Here is a 24,586-nt window from a genome sequence, read left to right as displayed (position 1 = left end):
CTCCAAGGTCTCCTTCGATTCCAAAAACCTGGTTCAAGTTTACAGGGCAAAGATTCAGAAGTGCGATCCATGCTCTTGAGCTACTTAAGTCTGGATGATATGCATTTAAGTGCTTTGTGAGCAGTAAAGATAGTGAATAATGCAAGATTTGAGAGAAGAGATGCTTATTAGACTGGAGCATGTAGGAAAGGAGAGGGGAAAATAAGATAGCATTTAATGAGCATTTATCACATGCTGAGCTCTATGCTAGACACTTTCACATATATTAATTAAGGGAACCCATGCCTGATGCTAAAAGATTGGCAGAAATTGATTAATCAGAAAATAGTGGGGAAAAAATCATTTCACATATGGCATGGTATGGAGCAGACAAGGGTAAGCAAAGCCTATTAGATCACCGTAAGTAGGCCTGCTTGATTGAAAAGGAGGGTCTCTGTAGGGTACAGGACTTCTTAACTTGGCGTGTAATATACAATGGTGTGTGCATTTTTCTATTTCAAGCTTCCATAGCTTTCAGCAGATTTTTAAGGAGATCCAGAACCCCAAAAAGGTTAATTAGAGGGAAAGTGTGAAATACAGCTGGAAAGGTAAATTGTAGAAAGCATCAAATACATTCCTGCTTTACAAGTAATCTTTAGACCCTCACATATCTTAAGATATTATAAGGTTACATTTCCTAACATTCTGGTTTTCTTTTCATTTGTTTGAAGCTTGCCATTTCCTGCCAATATAGAATAGCAACTAAAGATAGAAAAACAGTATTAGGTACCCCTGAAGTCTTGCTGGGCGTCTTACCAGGAGCAGGAGGCACACAAAGGCTGCCCAGAATGGTGAGTTTAAGCCCCCTGTGACCTTTACAACCTCAGTACCTATAGGCCCCTTTACTTCTTTTTTGTTTTTGTTTTTTTTTCCTTGCAGTCTTTGGTTTATTTAGGTTTGTATCGGGGAAAAAAAGCACAAACAGTTTATTTTTAGAGCAAAGATTAAGAGTTAAGTTGTAGTGATGAAGGGCGCTCCTCTTACAATATTTAAAATGTCTTAAAATTTCAAATGATGGAGAGAGTTGGATAGGAAAGGTAAGTATGCTAAAATTGTCATCCTGTGTAAGAGGAGATAATTGTATTCAAGTTCACAGGGATAACAAATCTCTTCTTCATATATTCTCTAGTTTTGGCTATCATACAATTTTCTAGACTAAGTTGCTATCTTGTGAACACATGAAAATACATAGTATAGGGGCACCTGGGTGGCTCAGTCTTGTTAAGCGTCTGCCTTCTGCTCGGGTCATGATCCCGGGGTCCTGGGATCGAGCCCCGCATCATGCTCCCTGCTCGGTGGGGGAAGCCTGCTTTTCCTTCTCCCACTCCCCCTGCTTGTGTTCCTGCTCTCACTATCTGCTGTCTCTCTCTCTGTCGAATAAATAAATAAAATCTTTTAAAAAAAAAAAGAAAGAAAATACATAGTATAGAATTGGAGATTCAAATAGAACACAGACCTATTTGTTATGCAAGAGAAATGTAACCTTATTTAAATTATGCTCATCTTTACTGAAGACAGAGTTCTTTTAAGACATCTGACTCCAGGGTGCCTGGGTGGCTCAGTTAAAGCGTCTGCCTTCAGCTCAGGTTCATGATCCCGGCGTCCTGGAATCGACCCCGCATCGGGCTCCCTGCTCAGCAGGAAGCCTGCTTCTCCCTCTCCCACTCCCCCTGCTTGTGTTCCCTCTCTCACTGTGTCTCTCTCTGTCAAATAAATAAATAAAATCTTAAAAAGACATCTGATTCCATCTTATCTTAGATCTTTAGTCTACTAAAACTGTCTTGGGTACTTAACATCATAAAAATATGAATTGCTCTTGTAATTATTTTTTCTTTTTTTTTTAAGGGCATGAGCTGGGGGGAGGAGGCAGGAGGAGAGAGAGAAGCAGACTCCCTGCTGAGCAGGAAGACAAACGCAGGGCTCCATCCCAGGACCCTGAGATCATGGCCTGAGCCGAAGGCAGACGCCTAACCAAATGAGCCACCCAGGCGCCCCATGCTCTTGTAATTCTTTATACAATCACAGGAACATTAAGAGTTGAATCAGTATTTCTTTCCTTTTTTTTTTAAGATTTTATTTATTTGACAGAGAGATAGCGAGAGCAGGAACACAAGCAGGGGGAGTGGGAGAGGGAGAAGCAAGCTTCCCACAGAGCAGGGAGCCCAACGTGGAACTCGATCCCAGGACCCCGGGATAATGACCTGAGCCGAAGGCAGACACTTAACGACTGAGCCACCCAGGCACCCTAAGAGTTGAATCAGTATTTCACATAAGATGTTTTCCAGGGAGCAGGAACTGAAAAGTCAGTGTGGGAAATGATCCTCACATTGTATTAAAAGACACAATGACTTTACTTTTCTACAGAAGAGAAAAAAATGTAAATGCAATGTTGTTTTTTTTTATTATTTAAATTCAATTAATTAATGTATGATGTATTACTAGTTTCAAAGGTAGAGTTCCGTGGTAATCAGTCTTACATAACACCCAGTGCTCATTACATCACATGCCCCTTTAGATCTATTTCCTCTGATACAAAAGGCATAATATGGGTATTCATTGTAGAATTTAGAAACAAGATAAAATATGGGTATATAGGATCAGTAATAAATTTTATTACTGGTGTTTATTTTCTTAATTCCACATTTTTTAATTCATTGATCAAAATTAATTTTTTAAAGATTTTATTTCTTTATGTAAAGAGAGAGCATATGCATGAGCAGGGGGGAGGGGCAGAGGAAGAAGGAGAGAGAGAATCTCAGGCAGACTCCATGCTGAGCAGAGCCCGATTCCTCGACCCTGGGATCATGACCTGAGCTGAAATCAAGAGTTGGATGCTTAACCGACTGAGCCACCCAGGCACCCCAAGTCCTTGATCAAAATTACTGATCAAGGTCCTTTATTAATCCCTGAAGAAGTATAAAGGTAAATAAGGTACATGTTTGCCTTTCTGGAACTTACAGTTTATTTTTTTAACGATTTTATTTTTAAGTAATCTATAACACCCAGCGTTGGGCTTGAACTTATAACCCTAAGATCAAGAGTTGCATGCATTACCAACTGAACCAGTCAGGTGCCCCTTGAACTTAGGGTTTAATTTGTTCCTTCTGTGCACAGTACCATCTTACCAGTTTTTCAAATCCATGGATCATATTTCATGATAAACATAAGAGGCAGATCTTTCTCCTTTTTGGATGATCTCATTGCTGTATTCTGTAGAACCAAAAGAGGCCAATTAGGCCTTTGAATTCATGAGGAGAGGAGAACAGTCAGACCTGGAGGCTGCAGAGCAGTCTTAATACTCCACTAAACCGTGTAGCTTCAGGCACTATTGATTCCTCAGTGAAAACAAGGCTCAGCAGAAATACTCTTTGAAGGGAAGTTGATACAAGCTGGGCACAGAAAAATAGGAAGATTTATGGTGTTAGTTTTCTGATAATAAATAGTGTGCATTCCTTCATAGAAATTGTCAAGAGGATTTATTGAAAGAATAAATAAGCCTATATGGGTGTAGAAAATATTGCTGGGTTTCTTTCATTGTTTTGTATTAGTTGGTATTTAAATGTTGCTAGAAACCATTCTTCTAGCGCCTACATAAGAAGCTCTGTCTTAGTTCTGTTTTTTTAATTAATTTATTTATTTGACAGAGAGAGACAGCGAGAGCAGGAACACAAGCAGGGGGGAGTGGGAGAGGGAGAAGCAGGCTTCCTGCCAAACAGGGAGCCAGATGTGGGGCTCCATCCCAGGACCCCGGGATCATGACCTGAGCTGAAGACAGATGTTTAATGACTGAGCCACCCAGGCTCCCCAAGCTGAGTTCCATTTTTAAGCCTAAAATTCTTTTTAAAAACATTGTTGGGCACCTGGGTGGCTGAGTCAGTTAAGTGTCTGGCTCCTCAGGTCATGGTCTCAGGGTCCTCAGATCGAGGCCCACCGCTCCCCTACTCCCGCCCCCCCGAGGCTCTCCCTATCTCTCAAATAAAGAAATCTTTTTTAAAAATTAAAAATAAATTGCTCTTTGTGCGCAGGTCTGGTTGCCTCGGGCTGTGGGAATGCTGTGTTGCCCGTGGGGGCTCCTGCGGCTCCCTCCCCTACACCAGGGGAGGCCCCGGCGTCCTGCGCTGTCTTTGCACAGCTTCCTGCGTGTAGGCCCCTGGTCCTTGCAGGCTGGTCCGCAGCGCCTCGAGGGTGTCTTAAGAGCCCGCCGGTGTGTAACGCACGATTATTCTGGAAGCCTAGCTAGGCACCGATCTGGTAGCTGAAGGGCTGAAGTTTGGAATTCGCCCTCTGGGAGAGATACTGTGGAGAGATATCTGTGATGCCTAGGTAATGGCTCCTGCCACTTGAACCTATAGGCTGTGATAAGTGAAGAGCTGCGTCCTTTCTCCCTGCCTACTATGGGTTTTATTAATGCAGAGGATATCTCCTGTCTGGTGTTGGGCAGATCCTAGGAGCTTCCTTCTAGCTTTCCTGCATTAACCTGTGAGCAGCTGTCAACTTACTGAAGGAGAGAAACTGCCCAGAAATTTTGAGATGCTTAAGTATTTTTAGATCAATTAGACTTCTTTAGCATAAATACTTGTTTTTATCAAAAGGATTCCAGTAAAATATTTTAAAGCAAAAAAAAAAAATTAAAAATAAATTGGGGCACCTGAGTGGCTCAGTCAGTTAAGTGTCTGCCTTCGGCTTGGGTCATGATCCTGGCGTCCTGGGATCGAGCCCCGCATCGGGCTCCGTGCTCACCAGGAAGCCTGCTTCTCCCTCTCCCTCTGCCTGCCTGTCTGCCTACTTGTGATCTCTCTCTGTCAAATAAATAAAATCTTAAAAAGAAATTTTTTTAAATAAATAAATAAAGACATTGTCAAAACTATCAGGTTTCTCAGTCTCCACTAGCTCCACTAAAGGAATTTTAAGTATTATTTAAATGATAATATATAAATGCACAGCTTTAGGAAACATGAAATTATTTCTGTACCTTATCAATTCCATAAGACAGAAATCTTACATATTGAATTAAAAGAAGAGATACAAACATTTTTGCTTCAACTGGAAGTGTGTAATCCCAAAAGTTACCTAAATGTGTATCAGTGTGTAAAACTTAACTGATTGATAAATAGCATAAAAATCTGGTTTGACTTTCCTCATTTAAATATTTTTCTCAGTTGAATGATTTGTAAACTGTAAACTGCAATTGTTTTGTAAACTGTAATTGTCACTCTGATATTTTTACCCCTGTACTCTGATCCTTGCTTGCTTGTTAGGTGGGTGTACCTGCTGCTTTTGACATGATGCTGACTGGTAGAAACATTCGTGCAGACAGAGCAAAGAAAATGGGACTGGTTGACCAATTGGTGGAACCCCTGGGTAAGCGGTAGCATGCCTCAGAATTAGGCCTTATGAAGTTATTTTTTTAAAAGTTAATATCTTAAATATTGGTTAGAATGAAATTCAGACTCTCAAGAAATGAGTCATTCTGAAGAGTGAAGTTTTCTGAATATAGCTAATACTAAATCATTTCTAACATTAATCACCCCAATTTCTATTCTATTTTGTAAATTGGACGTCAAGAGTACAGAATTGTATCAAGTCCTTATTTTTGGTTCTTAAATTATCTATGTTGTTATTCATGATAACCCTCCTTCAGTTTTTTTGTGTCTGTTTTAATAATACAATAAACATGTATGAAACAACCTGAGAATGTTAACAATAGTTGACATCTACTGATGTGCTGCTTCCCTCCATACAACTTCTTTGCCTCCCCTCACCCAAGGAAATCACTATTCCAGATTATGTGTTCATCACCCTCTTGCATTTCTTAAAAATCAGCATTATTGAGGTATTATGTGATAACAAACTTACCAATTTTTTAAATTTTTTTATTGTTCTGTTAATCCCCATACATTACATCATTAGTTTTGGATGTAGTGTTCCATGATTCATTGTTTGTGCATAACACCCAGTGCTCCATGCAGAACGTGCCCTCTTTAATACCCATCCCCAGGCTAACCCATCCCCCCACCCCCCTCCCCTCTAGAACCCTCAGTTTGTTTTTCAGAGTCCATCGTCTCTCATGGTTCGTCTCCCGCTCCGATTTCCCCCCTTCATTCTTCCCCTCCTGCTATCTTCTTCTTCTTTTTTTTTTCTTAACATATATTGCATTATTTGTTTCAGAGGTACAGATAAATTTACCAATTTTTAATGTAGATTTTGAGTTTTGACAAATCTATGTAGCTATGTAAGCACCACCACAATCATAATAGAACATTTTTAGTATATAGCTTTTTGTGTCTTTGATTTAGCGTAATGATTTTGAGATTCATCCATGTTGTTGCATATATTAACAGTTTGTCCCTTCTTAATGCTGAGTGTTATTCCATCGTATAGATACAACATAATTTGTTTATCCATTCACCAAATGGTGGAAATTTGAGTTGTTTCCAGTTTGGGGCTATTCAGAATAAAGCTGCTGTGAACGTTCATCCACAAGTCTTTATGTGGACATATATTTCATTTTTCTTAGACAAATAACCAAAGAGTACATTGGCTGGATCATATGATAGATTTGTGTGTAGCTTTTAAGAAACTGTCAAACTGTTTTCTCAAAGTGGTTATACCATTTTGCATTCCCACCAGCAGTGTATGAGAGTTCTAGTTACCAGCTGCTTTGCATGGTCAAGTCTTTTTAATTTTAGACCTTCTAATAGAAGTGTAGTAATATCTCATTGTGGTTTTAATTTATATTTCCCTAATGACCAGAGATACTGAGTTTCTTTCATGTGTTGATTTGCCTTCTGTATATCTTCTGGTAAAGTGTCTATTCAGATGTTTGGCCCATTGTTTGATTGAGTTTTTCTTAATGAGTTTTCAGAGTTCTTTATATCAGAATACAAGTCTTTTGTGAGATTTGTGATTTGCGGATATTTTCTTCCTGTCTGTGGCTTGTCTTTTCATTATCTAAATGCAGAAATTCTTAATTTTGATGAAGTCCATTGTATCAGGATCTTCTTTTATGGGTCATGCTGTTGTTGTATCTAAGAAATCTTTTCTTAGCAAGACTGCAAAGATTTTTCTCCTATATTTTCTTCTGGAAATTTTGTGGTTTAGCTCTTCCATTTTTGTCTGTGATCCATTTCAAGTTAACTTTTGTACGTGGTATGAGGTAGATGGAGTTTTGTTTTGTTTTGTTTTGTTTGGGTTTTTTTGCAAATGAATATCCAATGTCCTAGCACAGTTTGTTGAAAAGCCTCTTCTTTCCCCATTGAACTACCTTGACAGCTTGGTCAAAAATCAGTTGATTCTGTATATTTGAGTCTATATCCGGATTTTCTATCTCCAGTTATCCATATATCTTTACTTAAGCCAATGTCATACTGTCTTGATTATTGTGTTTTAGTAAATCTTGAAATCAGGTAATATGACCCCTTTTATTTTGGTTCTCTTTCAAAATTTATTTTGCCTATACTGGTTTATTTGCATTTACATAGAAATTTTATAATCATCTCATCCATAACTACAAAAATACATGCTAGGATTCTGATTGGAATTACACTGAATCAATGTATCAGTTCGGGGAGAATTGACATATTTAACATTGAGTCTTTTCATCATGATAGGGTATAACTCTGTTTATTTAGGTCATCTTTAATTTCTCTCTGCAGTGTTTTATACTTTTCTTTGAATATATCTTGCACACAATTTGTTAAATTTATACCTTTTACTACATGCTTTTGGGACATAATGCCTTTTTAACTTTAATTTCTCATTATTAAATATATATGTATACACACACACAATTGATTTTTGTACATGGACCTTGTATTCTGTGGCTTTGCTAAATTTATTCTAGTAACTTTTTCTACAGATTTCTAAGGAGTTTTTATATAAATAGTAATGTCTATAAATAAGACATTTTGGCTTTTTCCTTTCCCATCTCGTTGGCATTTATTTATTTTTTTTCTTGACTTTCTACAATGGCTAAGATCTTTATTTTTTTTTTTAAGAATTTTTTATTTATTCATTTGAGACAGAGAGAGAGAGAGAGTAGGAGCAGTGGGGAGAGGAAGGGGCTTGCTGAGCAGGGAGCCCGACGTGGGGTTCGATCCCAGGACCTGGAGATCATGACCTGAGCTGAAGGCAGATGCTTAACCATCTGAGCCACCCAGGCGCCCCTAAGATCTTTAATACAACATTGGATAGAGGTGGTGAAAGCAGATAATTGTTAACTTGTTCCCCATCTTAGGGGAAGAGCATTTACTCTGATGCTATAGGGTGTATGGTGTTAGCTGTAGCTTTTTTATATATGCCCTTATCAGATTGCAGACATTTCTTTTTATCTATAGTTTGCTGAAAATAGATGTTGAATTTTGTCAAATGTTCTTTCTGCATCTAATGAAGTGATTGTATGATTTTTGTCTTTCTTAGTCTATTAGTAGTATCAGTTACATTGAGTTTTGTCTATTGAACCAGACTTGCATTCCAGGAATAAACTCCACTTGGTCATAATATATTATCCTTTGTAAAAATTGACTGGATCAGCTAAAATTTTGTAAAGGAACTTTATGTCTGGTCATGAGAGATAATGGTCTCAGGGATAATTTTCTTGTGATACCTTTGCTTGGTGTTGGTATCAGAATAATGCTGGCTTCATGAAATGAATTGTAAAGGCTTTTCGGGGGTTTTTTTTTGTTGTTTTTTTTTTCTATTTTCTGGAAGATTGTGTATAGAATTGGTATTATTTCCTCTTTAAATACTTGATAGAATTCACCAGTGAAGTCATATATGGACTTTTCTTTGTTGGGAAGGTTTTTATATATGAATTCAATCTCCTTCATAGATACAGGGCTATTCAGGTTCTCCATTTTTTTGAGCAAGCTTATAGTAATTTGTTTCTCAAAGATTTTGTCCGTTTTATTTAACTTGCTAAATTTGTTACAATAAAGTTCATAATACAATTTCATTAGTATTTTTTCACTATCTTTATACTCTGTAAAGGTGTATATCATTTATACTCTTTCATTCCTGATATTGATAATTTGTGTCGTCTTTATTTTTTCCCTGATGAGTCTGGCTAGAAATTTGTCAAGAACCAGCTTTTAGGGGCGCCTGGGTAGCTCAGTCGTTAGGCGTCTGCCTTCGGCTCAGGTCATGGTCCCAGGGTCCTGGGATCGAGCCCCGCATTGGGCTCCCTGCTCAGTGGGAGGCCTGCTTCTCCCTCTCCCACTCCCTCTGCTTATGTTCCCTCTCTCGCTGTGTCTCTCTCTGTCAAGTAAATAAATCTTAAAAAAAAAAAAAAAACCAACTTTTAGTTTCATTGATTTTCCTCTATTGTTTGTTTGCTGTTTATTGATTTCAGTTATTCCTTATTTCTGCTTGCTTTTGGGTTCAATTTGTTCTTTTTCTAGTTTCTCAAGGTAGAAACTTAGATCATTGATTTTAAGGTTTTTTTTCCTAACATTAGCATTTAAAGCTCTCAATTTCTCTCACCACTGCTTTATGTGCATACTTTAATATTATGTTTTCACTTACATGAAGGTCGGAATATTTTCAGATTTCCCATGATTTTTTCTTTGACCCATGTGTAATTTAGGAGTGTGTTATTTAATTTATAAATACTTGCAAATGTTTCAAAATCTTTGTTACTGATTTCCAGTTTAATGTTGTGATCAGAGTACGGTTGATCCTTATTTGCAAGCTCCTTATTTGCGAATTCACCTACTCACTAAAATTTGTTATGACCCCAAAAATTATACGTATGATGCTTTTGCAGTCATTAATATTCATGTACAGAGTCGTGAAAAATTCACATTTCCCAGTGCACATGTTCCAGCTGAGGTCAAACAAGGCAACATTCTGCCTTCTTGTTTCCGCTCTCATAGAGCCAACAAGTACCCTTTTCATGGTCTATTTAGTGCCATATTCTCCTCATTTTTTGTGCTTTTTGGTTGTGATTTCACTGTTTAAAATGGTAAAAGCTAGGAGTGGAAAAGTACTGAGTCAGAGTAGGAGAAGTGTCTTTAAGGTTTCTCTTTCTTCCCCCAATAAGGAGGCCTCATTAGAGGCACCTGAGTTAGACCTTGGTGGGAGGTCCCCAAAAGACAGGAGTGAGGCACCCGGGGTAAGAATGCACATACGTGTAAGAGCATAGTGGCAAGGGGTACCTGGTTACTTACTGCAGCTCCTGTTAACCGTCTGTGACGCCTTGGCTGTGCACCAAGTCTGCTGTGGGAAGGGCAGCTTTTCCTGTGAGGCCTGCTGGGTAAGAGCCTTTCTAATTACCTGTGATTGGGCCTGAAAAATGACCGATAGGTTTTTGGCCAGGGGCTGGGCTCCTCAGTTTCTACAAACAGTCATGTGGCCATAGCTGTACCTATTTCTGCCTCCCATTCCATGTTCCTTTTGCCCCCCAGGAAGTACCTCAGCTGGTCATGGTTCTTCTCTTAGTGGGGTGACCTTCATTCCTAGAAGGTCTGGGCCACTATCAGTCTTGCATGAATTGAGTTGTTGTAGTTTTCCATTAACTAATTACAGGCCCTAGTAGCACTAAGGGGACCCCCTAAGAGATCTGTTGTAAGACATACTCTTCCTGACTCCCATTGTGTAGTAGCGGCCCAACACCCCTTTAGTCCTGGAAAGGGATTTTGGCGCTTTCAGATGTTTCCTGCATATCCTACAGAACTATCTACAGACCAGGCCTGAGTTTTCTCTTCCCCAATCATCTGGTCATAAGGAACTCCCCATGAGGCAATAGGGGCAAACTGGGACAGAGAAGGAGGAGTAAGGAAAGTTTGGTCACTTTCTCATATAACTTGTGCCTTTAAGGTCTCCTCAAGCCCTTTCTCACATATACCAATTCCACTTGGTCGTGGAGTGGACTGCTGTTACAATGAACTTTATGGTTTAGTGGGCCAAACAATGTCCCCTTCCTGACGGGCAGCTCAGGTCACATGGTAATCTGATGGCCCATGGTTAATTAAACGTTGAGGCCCTACCAAGGCCCACTAGCAAGCCAAAAGCTGTTTCTCAGTAGGAGAGTAATTATTCACAGAGAATGGTAGGGCTTTGTTCCAAATTTCTAAGTGTCTGTACCATGATTTGCCTATCGGGTCCTCTCAAGGACTCCAGACAACATCTCAGTCTACCACTGACACTTCATGCACCATCAGATCTGAACATAAGATCCAAATAGCTTTTCTTCCTGGACCCCACTCAAAACTAGCAGCCTTAGAGTTACTCAGTAAAGGGGCTAGAGTAGCACACCCAAATGAAATGTTGCCTCCAAAATCCAAAGAGGCCCACCAAGTGTTGGGCCTATTTTTCTGTGGCAGGAGGCGCCAGATGCAACAACTTACCCTTCATCTTGGAAGGGATGTCAACATGTGCCACACCACTGGACCCTTAGAAATCTCACTAAAATGCATATGTCTAGAGTAGTTGGTACTTCCTGTTTACCAGATTCATTCAGGGTAATATCATCAATGTAACAAACCAGCATGGTACCTTTTGGAAGGGAAAGACCATCAAGGTCCCTGTGGACTAAATTATGACATGGCTGGAGAGTTGATACTCCTCTGAGGTTACATTGACAGCTGAAAGCAAACTGCTTCAGGTAGTCCTTACTAAGAGCTGTTGAGGAAAAAAGCATTTTCTAGATCAGTACGTGCATAACAGGAGAAAGAAGATACGTTAATTTGTTCAAGCAATGAAACCATATCTGGAACACCAACAGAAATTGCACTTACTACCTGATTAAGTTCAAGTCCACTGCTGTTCTACAAAGATCCATCTATTTTTATGCACAAACCAAAATAGGCAAGTTGAATGAGTGGAAATCACCGTCTTTCAAATCCCTGATGGTGGCACTGATCTCTGCAATTCCTCCAGGAATGCGGCATTACTTTCGGTTTACTGTTCTTCTGAGTAGAGGCAGTTCTAATGGCTTACATTTGGCCTTTCCCATTTTAATAGCCCTCACTTCACAGGTCAAGGAGCTAATAAGGGGATATTGCTATTTGCTGAGTATGTGTATTCCAATTATGCATTCTGGAAATAACCACAGGATGGGTTCAGGGAACTCGTAGGCCCTCTAACCCTTCCAGATTGGCTGAGCAGGTCCAATCCAACATGATACATACATGTTAACATTGAAATTTCCTTAAATTCTCATTAACTTCCTCTACTGCATACCAACACAGTTCTGGCATTTCAACTTTATTTAACACTGCTTGTTTTCTGTTTGTCCTCGCTGGTCTTTGTTCCTTTTTTCTTCCTCTTTTCCTTTGGATTAGTCATTTCTTACCCTCACTATTGGGCTTTTACTTTGCTTTACCCTGGGGCGCCTGGGTGGCTCAGTCGTTAAGCGTCTGCCTTTGGCTCAGGTGCTGAGCCCAGGGTCCTGGGATCGAGTCCCGCATAAGGCTCCATGCTCGGCGGGGAGCCTGCTTCTCCCTCTCTGCGTGCCACTCCCCCTGCTTGTGCTCACTCTCTGTCAAATAAATAAAAAAATAATAAATAAAAATATTTTACTTTGCTTTACCCTTTTAGAGGTTGCTGTAAGGTTTATAGTGTACATCTTTAACATATGATCTATCTGGAAATGATGTATCATTTTACATATAGGGTAAGAACCTTAAAAGAGTATACAGTTCACCCTTGCACAACATAGGTTTGTGCAGGTTCACTTATATGCAGATTTTTATACAGTGCTGTAAATGTATTTTCCTTATTTCTTTTAAAGATTTTATGTATTTATTTGAGAGAGAGAGTACAAGCAGGACAAGGGGCAGAGGCAGAAGGCATAACAGGCCCTCTGCTGAGCAGGGAGCCCAGCCAGTGGGGGGCTTAATCTCAGGACCCTGGGATCATGACCTGAACCAAAGGCAGACACTTAACTGACTGAGCCACCCAGGTGCTCCTCCTTATTTGCTTAATAACATTTTTTTCCTTAGCTTATTTTATTGTAAGAATACAGTATATAATACATATACAAAATATGTGCTAATCAACTATGTTATTGGTCAATAGTAGGCTATTAGTAGTTAAGTTTTGGGGTAATCAAAAATTATACACAAATTTTCTACTGCAAATGGCATCAACATCTCTAACCCCTGCGTTAAGAGTCAACTGTACTTTTATTTTTCCCCATTCATTGTGCTATTGCTGTTAAACATTTTATTTCTAAATATAGTCTACATTCCTCAGCATATTGCTATTTTTGTTTTAAACAGCTATCTTTAAAGAGATTAAAAATGAGAAAGTCTTTTATGTTTACCTACATATTTGTCATTTTGGGTGCTCTTTCTTTGTATAGCTCCAAGTTCCCATCTGGTTTGATTTTCCTCCAACCTGAAGAACTTTATTGACATATTCTGTAGCATAGGTCTGCTGGCAATTAATCTTCCCACCTTTTGATTTGTTTGACAAAGTCTTTATTTTCCATTTTATTTTTCAGAGATATTCTTGATGGCTATAGAATTCCAGGTTTCTAGTATTTTCCTTGTGGTACTTTATAGATGTCCACCTTATGTTGTGGCTTGCATAATTTCTGATAGAAAGTCTGTTCTTATTTTATCTTTGTTCTTCTGTGTGTAATGTGTCTTCCCCTCACCCCCCACCTCCCCAGCTGCTCTCAGATCTTCCCTTTATTACTGGTCTTAGTCATTTCTTTATGACATGCCTTGGTTTGTTGTGGGTGCTGTTGTTTTTTAATGTTCATTGGGCATGGGATTCATTGAGTTTCTTGGATAGTGGACTTGTAGTTTTTATAAAAATTGGCAACTTTTTGGCCATTTCTTCCAATATTTTCCCATCTCCCTGACCCCTTTTCTGGGGCTCCAACTTCACATATGTTAGATTACTTGATATTTTCCCAAAATGGAGTAATTTTTCTTTTTCAGTTGGTATATTTTCTATTGCCACATATTTAAGTTTCCTGATCTTCTCTTCTTTGGTGTATAATCTACTATTAATCCAATCCTGTGTATTTTTCGTTTCAGGTGTTGATTTTTTTTCATATCTAGAAGTAACATTTGATTCACTTTTATGTATTCAATTTCTCTTATGTTTCTGTTTTCCTCTGCCTTGAATGTATGGCATGAATTTACAATAGCCTTTTTAACCTTGTGTCTGCTAATTCTGTCTTCATTTCTGCATCTGTTTCTATCAGTCAATTTGCCTCTTGTCTTTAGGCCATTTTTTTCTTGCTTCTTTTCATGCCTTTATGAAAAGAAGCCTTGGGTAGTTTCATCTCAAGCGTGTGGAAAACAGTTTCAAGGGGGTTTCAGGGGGTCCTCTGTAGATCTCTGGAGCTCTCCATTTGTGGAGTGACTACCCTCCAGCATTCTACTTCACAAGTTCCAGTGGCATTGGCCTCCCTACAGGCACATTGTGACTTTTGTGGGCCCTATGCACTTTCACCATTCAGAAATTGGGAGCTCAGTTCTTTCTCATCCCCTTTCACATACTTCCACAATACGGCACATGTCTTAAGGGAGAGAGTGGTTACCTATTTGTTTTAGCCTCCTCCCACTATCGGGATTTTGTTTCCTACATACCACAGGACTGCACAAGATTGCCTCTTTAACCCCAGCCACCACCTCCTCCAGGCTTTTGATTGAGAGCCTCATAAATGTCTGCTTTCACAACCCTGTAAAAATAGCTTTTGGATTTTTGGAACCTCGCTCTTTAGTTTCTTGTCTCAAGGAAGTTCAGTATAGAGCAGATGCCTTAAGTAGAAAATGAGTTGCATATTTTTGGCATGTTCCTTTCTCTATAGAAGTACTTTATGTGCTAAACATCATGACACTGTGAGCCTTTCTGCCCGTGGACGCCGCAGAGTAAGCATCGTTTAAGTCTCCCCTCCCACCGCCGTCATGTCTAAGTCAGAGTCTCCCAAAGAGCCTGAACAGCTGCGGAAGCTCTTCATCGGAGGTTTGAGCTTTGAAACAACCGATGAGAGTCTGAGGAGCCATTTTGAGCAATGGGGAACGCTTACGGACTGTGTGGTAATGAGAGATCCAAACACCAAGCGCTCCAGAGGCTTTGGGTTTGTCACGTATGCCACTGTGGAGGAGGTGGATGCAGCCATGAACGCAAGGCCACACAAGGTGGATGGAAGAGTTGTGGAACCAAAGAGGGCTGTCTCAAGAGAAGATTCTCAAAGACCTGGTGCCCACTTAACTGTGAAAAAGATTTTTGTTGGTGGCATTAAAGAAGACACTGAAGAACATCACCTAAGAGATTATTTTGAACAGTATGGGAAAATTGAAGTGATCGAGATCATGACTGACCGAGGCAGTGGCAAAAAGAGAGGTTTTGCTTTTGTAACATTTGATGACCATGACTCTGTAGACAAGATTGTCATTCAAAAATACCATACTGTGAATGGCCACAACTGTGAAGTAAGGAAAGCCCTATCTAAGCAAGAGATGGCTAGTGCTTCATCCAGCCAAAGAGGTCGAAGTGGTTCTGGAAACTTTGGTGGTGGTCATGGAGGTGGTTTTGGTGGGAATGACAACTTTGGTCGTGGAGGGAACTTCGGTGGTCGAGGTGGCTCTGGTGGCGGTCGAGGTGGTGGTGGCTATGGTGGCAGTGGGGATGGCTATAATGGATTTGGTAATGACGGAAGCAACTTCGGAGGTGGCGGAAGCTATAATGACTTTGGCAATTACAACAATCAATCCTCAAATTTTGGACCCATGAAAGGAGGAAATTTTGGAGGCAGAAGCTCTGGCCCCTAGGGTGGTGGAGGCCAATACTTTGCCAAACCACGAAACCAAGGTGGCTATGGTGGTTCCAGCAGCAGCAGTAGCTATGGCAGCGGCAGAAGGTTTTAATTACTGCCAGGAAACAAAGCTAAGCAGGAGAGGAGAGCCAGAGAAGTGACAGGGAAGCTACAGGTTACAACAGATTTGTGAACTCAGCCAAGCACAGTGGTGGCAGGGCCTAGCTGCTACAAAGAAGACATGTTTTAGACAATACTCATGTGTATGGGCAAAAAACTCGAGGACTGTATTTGTGACTAATTGTATAACAGGTTATTTTAGTTTCTGTTCTGTGGAAAGTGTAAAGCATTCCAACAAAGGGTTTTAATGTAGATTTTTTTTTTTTTTGCACCCATGCTGTTGATTGCTAAATGTAATAGTCTGATCATGACGCTGAATAAATGTGTCTTTTTTTAAAAAAAAAAAAAATAAAAAAAAAAAAAATAAAAAAAAAAAAATAAAAAAAAAAAAAAATAAACATCATGACACTGTGAGAGATTGCCCTCTAGCTTTTCGACCCAGCCCTTCCAACCCCTTGTACCACCTTAGAATTCCATGAATGTTCCATGGGAAAGACTAGCTTTGCATTTGGTTTCTTCTAGCTTCTTATCTATTGTATGTGACCTCCAAAACTGATCATTTCACTTGCCCCCAGGAACATCCTTCTGCTTGGGCCAAGTATTCTAATCTTCAGCCCATGCCCAAAAGCAGTACTTACCCTCAGAAAAGAAAGTATCCAGCAATCATCAGTTCACCTGAGACAGGCTCTTCCCTCCCTGGCATCTTAGTTCATATGGTCCTCATTGTTTCTACCACTCTCTCATAGCTTTACAAATGTGTGATTTTACAAATTATTCATTTTTGTCCACAGTTTTGCCACAAGAATACAGGCTTCATGAGACATTCTACATCCTACTCAGAAACAGAAGCCAGACTAATAGGACTTAAGACCTTGTTTTCTCTCTAGAGCACATTGTTGCACCTTTGCTCAGTGTCACTTCTCTTCTTTGAGTCCATAGTTCTTGACTTGCTAGCTGCCAGTCTCTAGTCCAACCTGGAAAGCTGTGCGGAAAGTGATTTACACTCCAGTCTGTTGTGTTCATTTTTACAGGACCAGGATTAAAACCTCCAGAGGAGCGGACGATTGAATACTTAGAAGAAGTTGCAGTCACTTTTGCCAAAGGACTATCTGATAAGAAAATCTCTATAAAGAGAGACAAGGGATTAGTAGAAAGTGAGTGTCGTTATTAAAGAACAAAAGCAAAGGTTCTCTCCAGAGCGTTTAATTTTATTTGCTGTAAAATAAGAAATGGGAAAGAGGTAAGTGCATTATTTGCTGTAAGCATAGAATCATCCTTAAGGAGTACAACAACTCTGTTCTAGGATCAAGTCCTAAACCTTACACTGGTTGGTTATAGCCATTTTTTTTTACTTATTATTTTGGAAAATTTGAAGCATTAATACAAAAGTAGAATAGTATAATAGTGTAGTAGACACCTATGCACCCAACACGCAGCTTTAGCATTTATCAACTAATTAAACCATGTGTATAGAAGTGCTTAGGTTGCAGTTTGGATTTTGTGTATCATAGTAAAGAAAAGTTCTTTCAGATAGCTACAATTACTGCATTTTTATGGAGTTTGCAGAACAAACTAACAAGGGAGGCTAGGCTTTTTCCAGGAAGTACCTAAAAGCGTTTTCTTTTACAGAATTGATATCATATGCCATGAGTATTCCATTTGTCAGGCAACAGATTTACAAAAAGGTGGAAGAAAAAGTACGAAAACAGACCAAAGGCCTTTATCCTGCACCTCTGAAAATAATTGATGTGAGTCTTCACCCCCTATTCCCACATTTCTCATGTTTCCTCCCTTTGTATAGAGCAGTATTCTTTATTACCTTTCTGAATCATATCTGCTGGTACTAAAGTTCTTAGTTCTGTTGTTACAGTACTCACTAAAAATAAAGCAAGCTATGGGGGCTTATAAAATGATATTTGGGGAATAATGAGTGCCGGGCATAATGAGTTTCAAACTACCAGTTACAAACTTGGAAAAAAACTATGTTCTATCAGTATAACAAGGCCAGTAAAATGTTGGGCATTAATTAAGAGGTAGTTGAAACAAAATTGATGGCCTTAGTTGAAACCATTGTCAGTACCTAAAATGTCTCATTGACTTCCCCATTGCCAGAATTATAAGAAAGGTGTAATGATCTGGAGAAGTTCTGAAAAAGATCAAGGAGGATAAATAAAATGATCACAGGGTTAAGAACTTCTGTCTAAAGGTAGACTTTAAAACTTAGGAACTCTTCAGTCTGGAAAGTCTCAGATCAAGAGAGCATATAATCTAAGACTTCGAATATGGAAAATAAATCAGCCAACAAATATATTTTGAGGAAAAGACACCAAAATGCATAAAACAGGACATTTGATTCCCTTCCCTCACCTGTCTCCCAGTGTGGGCTGGGGAGATTAGACATGGATCTGTAGTGAGACAGGTAACTAGTGTTAGACTCCAGCGTGGGACCACTGCCAGATAATTGGGACAGAGGAAGATTGCTAAATGCGCAGGGGAGGGAGCAGTCACTGTAAGCCAGAGAAATTAGGAAGAGCCTCATAGTTTGACCTGAGCCCTGGAAAGTGGGTAGAGAATAGATGAAGAGAAAGTAAATGCCCAGGTCAGATGGGCATTTTGAGCAAAGCTGCAGAAGCTGGAGAGCATGAGGGTCTTCAAGGAACATTTAATGAGACCAGATTTTGTAGGCTAGTGAAACGTGTACAAAAAGGCAGAATGAGCCTAGAGTTTAGAAGACTGACAATAATGAATTTGGAAATTTGACTTTTGTTCTGTATAGATCATAGAGAATGGTTTAGAGGAGAGACAAAGTAGATACTTGAAGTCGGAAGCTATTTTGGTAATTCAGACCTGACGTTTGAGTAAGACCCCGAGATAGGATAGTAAAAAGGTGAAGGTAGTAGGAGACTCGCCAAAGGGAAGAGATTGTGAGCTAAGTTTTAGAGAAGTGCTGAGTTTAGATGTTTCAGGAAATTCAAGCAACAGGAGTTTAGACAAACGACAAGAATGTAGATCTGTTTGTGTGTGTTTTAATCAGTTTTGTCATTCCCATAAATGATGGTGACTGAGTACAGGGTCACTTCATCTTTTATACTTGCCATTGTACTTAGGCTAGGACTTCCCTCAAATGATAAGTTGAATTTGTAGAGTTCATGAGTAACGTGACAGAGTAGATGATGGGCCTGAGGGAGAAAGGGGCTGAGAGTGGAGCTCTAGGGATGTGCCTGCATTAGGAGAACAGGAGAGAAGCTGGAAGAGCCATTTCAGCAGGAGGGAGGGTAATTAAGAGGGACGGGGAAAACCTCTTCTTGGACTTGGGCAGCACCAACGTCCACTCTCTTTGACGGGATAGTGGTCTAGAGGTATAAGGAGTAAGAGTTTGAGCCGTGGGACCCCTCTCTTCTTTTCCCACTCCCTTTCATTTCCTTTCTTTAGCAATGGCCTTGGAGATGGAGAATGAAGTCAGTCTTAAGCAGCTACTCGGTCTTCTCATCTTTCTTATTCCACTTCTAGACTTTTGACTTTACTGTTTGAAGACTGACGGACTAGCAGTTTTATTCAGTGTTAGTCCACCTCTCACCAGTCCCTGGCAACAGTGAACAAGTGCTTTATGTGTTTTTTTAGGTGGTAAAGACTGGAATTGAGCAAGGGAATGATGCTGGTTATCTCTCTGAATCTAAGGTAAAGTTCTTTCCTTTCCATGTATTATTATTGGATTCAAGAAAATCAAGATCTAAAACTCTGTGTAAAGCTAAAACAAGAAAAAGTACCCAAAGCCTACCCAAAATGTTTTCCTTCTAGTGATTATCATTTCTTAGGGTTAATCTCAGTGAGTGGATGTTAAGAACACCTTAGTGGTCCCAACTATTTGAACGTGCTCTCAGTAATGAGGGTTTAACTAGGGAGAGCAGGGCCAGAGTTCTAATCCTTTCAAAATGAATCACTGGGATGTTTATGTTCTGGAGTTGGGCTAGTTTTGTTGTGATAAAATGAATATATTGATAGAAAAATAGGTTTCTTGGTCGTTAGGGCCTAGCAATAAGACTTTGAAGGCCAGCCTTTCTTTGGTGAATTAGAGAATGGAAGGAAATGTGGTATAGCCACTAAAAGGACACAGAGGGGCGTATGAACCAGCCTCACCTCTTCCCACTTTTCCAACCAGTTGGTGCTATTGCGGATTTAAGCAGTTTGGGTTGTTTTTAAATTTTAAGCAATCATTGAAGAATGACTGCTTGTCGATAATAAGACAAAAGGTATCTCAAGAGCTCAGGACAAGTTCCAGAAAAAAAACATTTCTTGTACTGGGTTGCTTATTGCTGTGCACTCTGCTTTAGTCTTTAACCTCCTGTCCAGCTACACGTGTACATATGTAATTGAAGCACAGGTTTCACAAATCAGTTATTGTCCTCACTGTGTATGTTGTACTTGGTATTTCCTATCTGTTTTACTTATCACAACCCACTGAACTCAGGATGCCTGATGGATCCCTACCCACGGTTGGAAAATCACTGGGTTACTGAATAGAATCCACTTATCAAGATTAGTAGAACATTGTTTCATGTTCGATTAGGACATGAAAGCAACTTTATTAGGAGGATTCTTCCTTTGAAGTGCTATTTGTAACCATGTAACCATACCAGTAAATTCTAGCAGTAGTGATGATGATGATGATGATGATGATAGCTGACGTTGAGACCCTAGTCATTTTACTAGCTTTCTCATCTAATTCCAACAAAACTGTAAAATAAGCATGGTTTGTCCCATTTTAAGGATGAAGAAAGCTTGACAACTGGGAAATGGCAGAGCCAGGATTCAAACCCCGTTCTGTCAAACCCAGACTCTAAATCTCAGGTTCTTAACTAACCTGAGACTTGCTCTCTGTAAGCATTAGGGTACTTTTCAAAGCGGCAGGTATGGTGCAGGGAGCCTGCTTTAGCGAAAGAGAACCAGAGTTGGGAGTCCTACCCCCGGGGTGCGAGTTCCATTTCTGCCACTTGAGGTGTTGTGGTGACTTAATTTCTCTGGGCCTCCTCTTCCCAGTCTTCAAAGTGAGAGGGTTGATTGAGAGGACTGTGGCCCTGGCACTCTGGTTCCATGGAAAAGGTGAGTCGCTGCCACCACTGGTGGGGAGAATCTGAGAGCTCAGATGTATCCAGACCCTTTGAAAGCGGTAGCAGGAAAGTACTGCGGGCAAGGAACGCCCGGGGCTCCGTGTCTCTGCAGGGAAACCCGACTGAAGGAACCTCCATCCCTGAGACTCTGAAATGCTACCCTTTCTTCTTCTCCTTTACTTTTCAGAAATTTGGAGAGCTTGCAATGACCAAAGAATCAAAGGCCTTGATGGGACTTTATCATGGGCAGGTCCTGTGTAAGAAGAATAAATTTGGAGCTCCGCAGAAGGAAGTGAAGTAAGTTAAACTCCACCTAGGGAGCCCTTGTAGGTTTCACTACAGAGCTGAATTCATACCTTCTGTCTTGCCTACTCCTGTTCTGTCCTGAGCACATTAGATCCCTTTCTCTACTAAGAACGTTTTGGCTTTCAAAGTTCTGCCTGTGCTGAGTTTTCTCCAGACCTCTGTAATGGCTCCTACAGAGACTTTCTTGTCTTGCTATTGATGTCCCCTAGAAATCTGGCTTATGTCCCCTATTCCCAAACCAAACACACATACTAGGCACTGTTTAATGATCTTGTGTCTCCCTATGACTTAAGATACCATCTCTGGGAACTCACACTTCTTCCTCCTTAAAAAAATAAAGTCTTACTCTGACTGTTGAAGACTTGTCCTTCTGGCTTACAGCCTGAACACATGAGATTCTACTTGCCTGTCTGTTCTTTTCAACAAGCCTTTCAATGCTATGCTGCCCAAAAGCTCTTCAGCATTTTAAATTTCATAATGCCCCTAAATTCACCTTCTAGCTCAGTGGTTCTCAGCCTGGGCCTTGTCTCCCCTCCCCCGGCCCCAGGGATCATTTGATAATGTCTGGAAACATGTTTGGTTGTCACAGGTTCTTCTGGCATCTAGTGAGCAGAGGTTAGGGGTGCTGCTAAACATCCTACAGTACGTGGGACAGGCCTGAGAATTACAATCAAATCCAAAATGTCAGTAATGCCAAGGTTGAGACACACTGCTCTATCTGAATTACTGTGAGGGCTTTCAGAGCAGCTAAGGTTACTACCTTCTCCATCCCCTTCACCTTTAATGAGATTACAATCCAAAATAGAAGTAAAACAGGTCAGAAATTTGGGTGAGACAGATACGATGCTAGCCCAAAGGGCTGATTTCCAAATAGACTATGAACTACAACTGTCACCGCTTCTCCAGCACACATGGTGATAAGGGGCGATCAGTACCCATCTGTGGTGCTTGCTCCACCCAGTGTGGAGAGTATCTTGCATTCGGTGCATTCACTTCCACGCTGCAGTAGAATAAGATGGCCACCTAAGTCGGCATCTCTGCATACGTTCTACAAAAATCAGTCATGAGCAAGGACAACAAAGCCACCCATTCCCCATGCATGGCATAAATAGAAGGCAGATACGCCGCTAACTTCTAATTATGTAAGAGGCAAACTTTATAATAACAGGAAGGAAAAGGAAGCAGAGAAAAATATTGAATCCTGCAAAATTACAAAACTAAAATAACAAATTAAAATAACAAAATTAAAACACACACCAACTTCTACCTCCTCCCCACCCTACTCCTTTACCCCCATCCCTCCACCTACCAAAAAAATGCCATCAATTAAAGAGACTACACTTTGCAGCTGAAGAGAGTCCTCTTAAATTACAAAACCTAATGAGCCACTCCAGACTCCTACTCCTGTCTGCATATACCTCTTCGTGTCGTATGCAACTAGCATATAATGCCATTTGGGGAGGGTGTTGTTATACCAAATACATAAAAAAGACAGGCAACATCCACATGAGTCTCATATAAGAAGAAATAAGAAAATTATAATCAAAATACTTAAGTTTAAGAAAATTCTCCCCTGGGACGCCTGAGGGGCTTAGTCGTTAAGGTCGTGATTCCAGGGTCCTGGGATCGAGCCCCGCATCGGGCTCCTTGCTCCGCGGAAAGTCTGCTTCTCCCTCTCCTGCTCCCCCTGCTTGTGTTCCCGCTCTCGCAGCCTCTCTCTCTTTCTTTCTCAAATAAATAAAATCTTTAAAAAAAAAAGAAAGAAAATTCTCCCCTCCCCAAAACAGCCACAATACAGAAGAAAACTGTAACATAACACTTCTAAACTTGAATGAAATATCCTTAAATAAGCATTTGCAGATAAGAAAGAATCACCTTGAATCAGAAATTCAGAAACTCAGAACTAAATGGACAGGAAAACGGTAATGTAAGAGTTGGCCTCACTTGGGAAGTAAATGGAGGAAAAAGGAGATGAGGAATTAATTATAGGGTACCCAAGGCAGGACAGGTTGAACAGAAGATTTACTAAAGAACCTTGAAGAATTGGGGCGCCTGGCTGGCTCAGTAGGAAGAGCGTGCGACTCTTGATCTCGGGGTCGTGAGCTTGAGCCCCATGTTGGGGGCACAGATTGCTGAAAGAAAGAAAGAAAAAGAACCTTGAAGAAAGGGTACCCTTTTTCCTGCTTTCCCCACTGTCAGTGATGCCTCTGCTCTCTCCACTTCTGTCTCGGCTCTTTCCCCTCGGATCATCATTTGAATTCCTTATCTGGTTTCACTTTTTTTCTTTTTTTTAAGATTTTATTTATTTGAGAGAGAATGGGAGTGAGAAAACAAACGGTGGGGAGCGGCAGAGGGGGAGAGAGAGGCAGACCCCCCGCGGAGCAGGGAGCCCGATGCATAGCTCGGTCCCAGGACCTAGAGATCATGATCGGAGCTGAAGGCAGCTGCTTAACCGACTGAGCCACCCAGGTGCCCCAATAAATAAATCTTTAAAAAAACCCACTAACCATATAAATGCATGTGTTACTACAAAGCTACATTTGAAAGATACCTCTAGGACGTGAAATTAGGTTTCCTTTTCAGGTCATAAACATGATTTTTGAACATTATAATCAGAATTGTTAGGAATGAAACTTTATCCTAGTATTAAGTCTAATTTAGGTCTACATAGTGCTGTAAACTTAGGCTTCTTTTATGAAGGAAGATACTCTGGAAAAATTTTTTTAGTTATTTACTATGGGAGTATGGCATATTGCTCCAGAACTATGGAAAACTAAAAAGAATAATCAGACAGACATGATCTCTGGCCCACAAAATACTTAGAATTTAACTGAGGAGACAAAAATAATGTACATGAAGCCATTCCAGAATACCGTGGGGCAAGCCGGATGGTCCTGACGAGTTCAAGAGAAGTTGGGGGTGGAAAAGGCAGGAATGTGCACGTATGAAGGTATTTGTGGGGAAGGGGAGGTAAGGTCTGGAAGCAAAGAAACCATCCAGGAGAATTTTGATCTAATCCAAGTAAGGAATAATAATAATGGCACAAATTCAGGAGAAATGAAAGCTTAAAGGAAAATGGTAAATCGCCAACAGATAAGTAGTCAGAAGAAGAGAGATTAGTCTTTGAGCATGTCACTGCAAATTGCCTTTTGTTTGGAAACCAGAAATACTCATGCTGACTTCAACATAAACCAGGTTGTTTTGTTTTCAGTGATCTCAAGACATGATTGGAGATTAATATAATTCTGTCTTCTTGTGTAGGCCAGTTCTTTCAGACCTAATGGATTTTTGTATTTAA

General features: G+C 40.2%; 1 protein-coding gene across 2 annotated transcripts in view; it reads left to right on the top strand.

Annotated features, from left to right (window-relative positions):
• HADHA (hydroxyacyl-CoA dehydrogenase trifunctional multienzyme complex subunit alpha) overlaps nt 1-24,586 on the top strand; it is a 50,888-nt gene that overhangs the window by 14,489 nt on the left and 11,813 nt on the right. For both annotated transcript variants that reach the window (XM_027624189.2, XM_027624190.2), the window contains exons 6-11: nt 711-830; nt 5,298-5,400; nt 16,906-17,028; nt 17,504-17,622; nt 19,496-19,552; nt 21,170-21,279. In XM_027624189.2, coding sequence (XP_027479990.1) covers nt 711-830; nt 5,298-5,400; nt 16,906-17,028; nt 17,504-17,622; nt 19,496-19,552; nt 21,170-21,279 — 632 coding nt within the window. The remainder of the gene's footprint in view (nt 1-710; nt 831-5,297; nt 5,401-16,905; nt 17,029-17,503; nt 17,623-19,495; nt 19,553-21,169; nt 21,280-24,586) is intronic.

The sequence above is a fragment of the Zalophus californianus genome, chromosome 8, assembly GCF_009762305.2.
Source record: "Zalophus californianus isolate mZalCal1 chromosome 8, mZalCal1.pri.v2, whole genome shotgun sequence".
Lineage (NCBI taxonomy): Eukaryota > Metazoa > Chordata > Mammalia > Carnivora > Otariidae > Zalophus > Zalophus californianus.
This window is presented reverse-complemented; position numbering and strand designations above follow the sequence as displayed.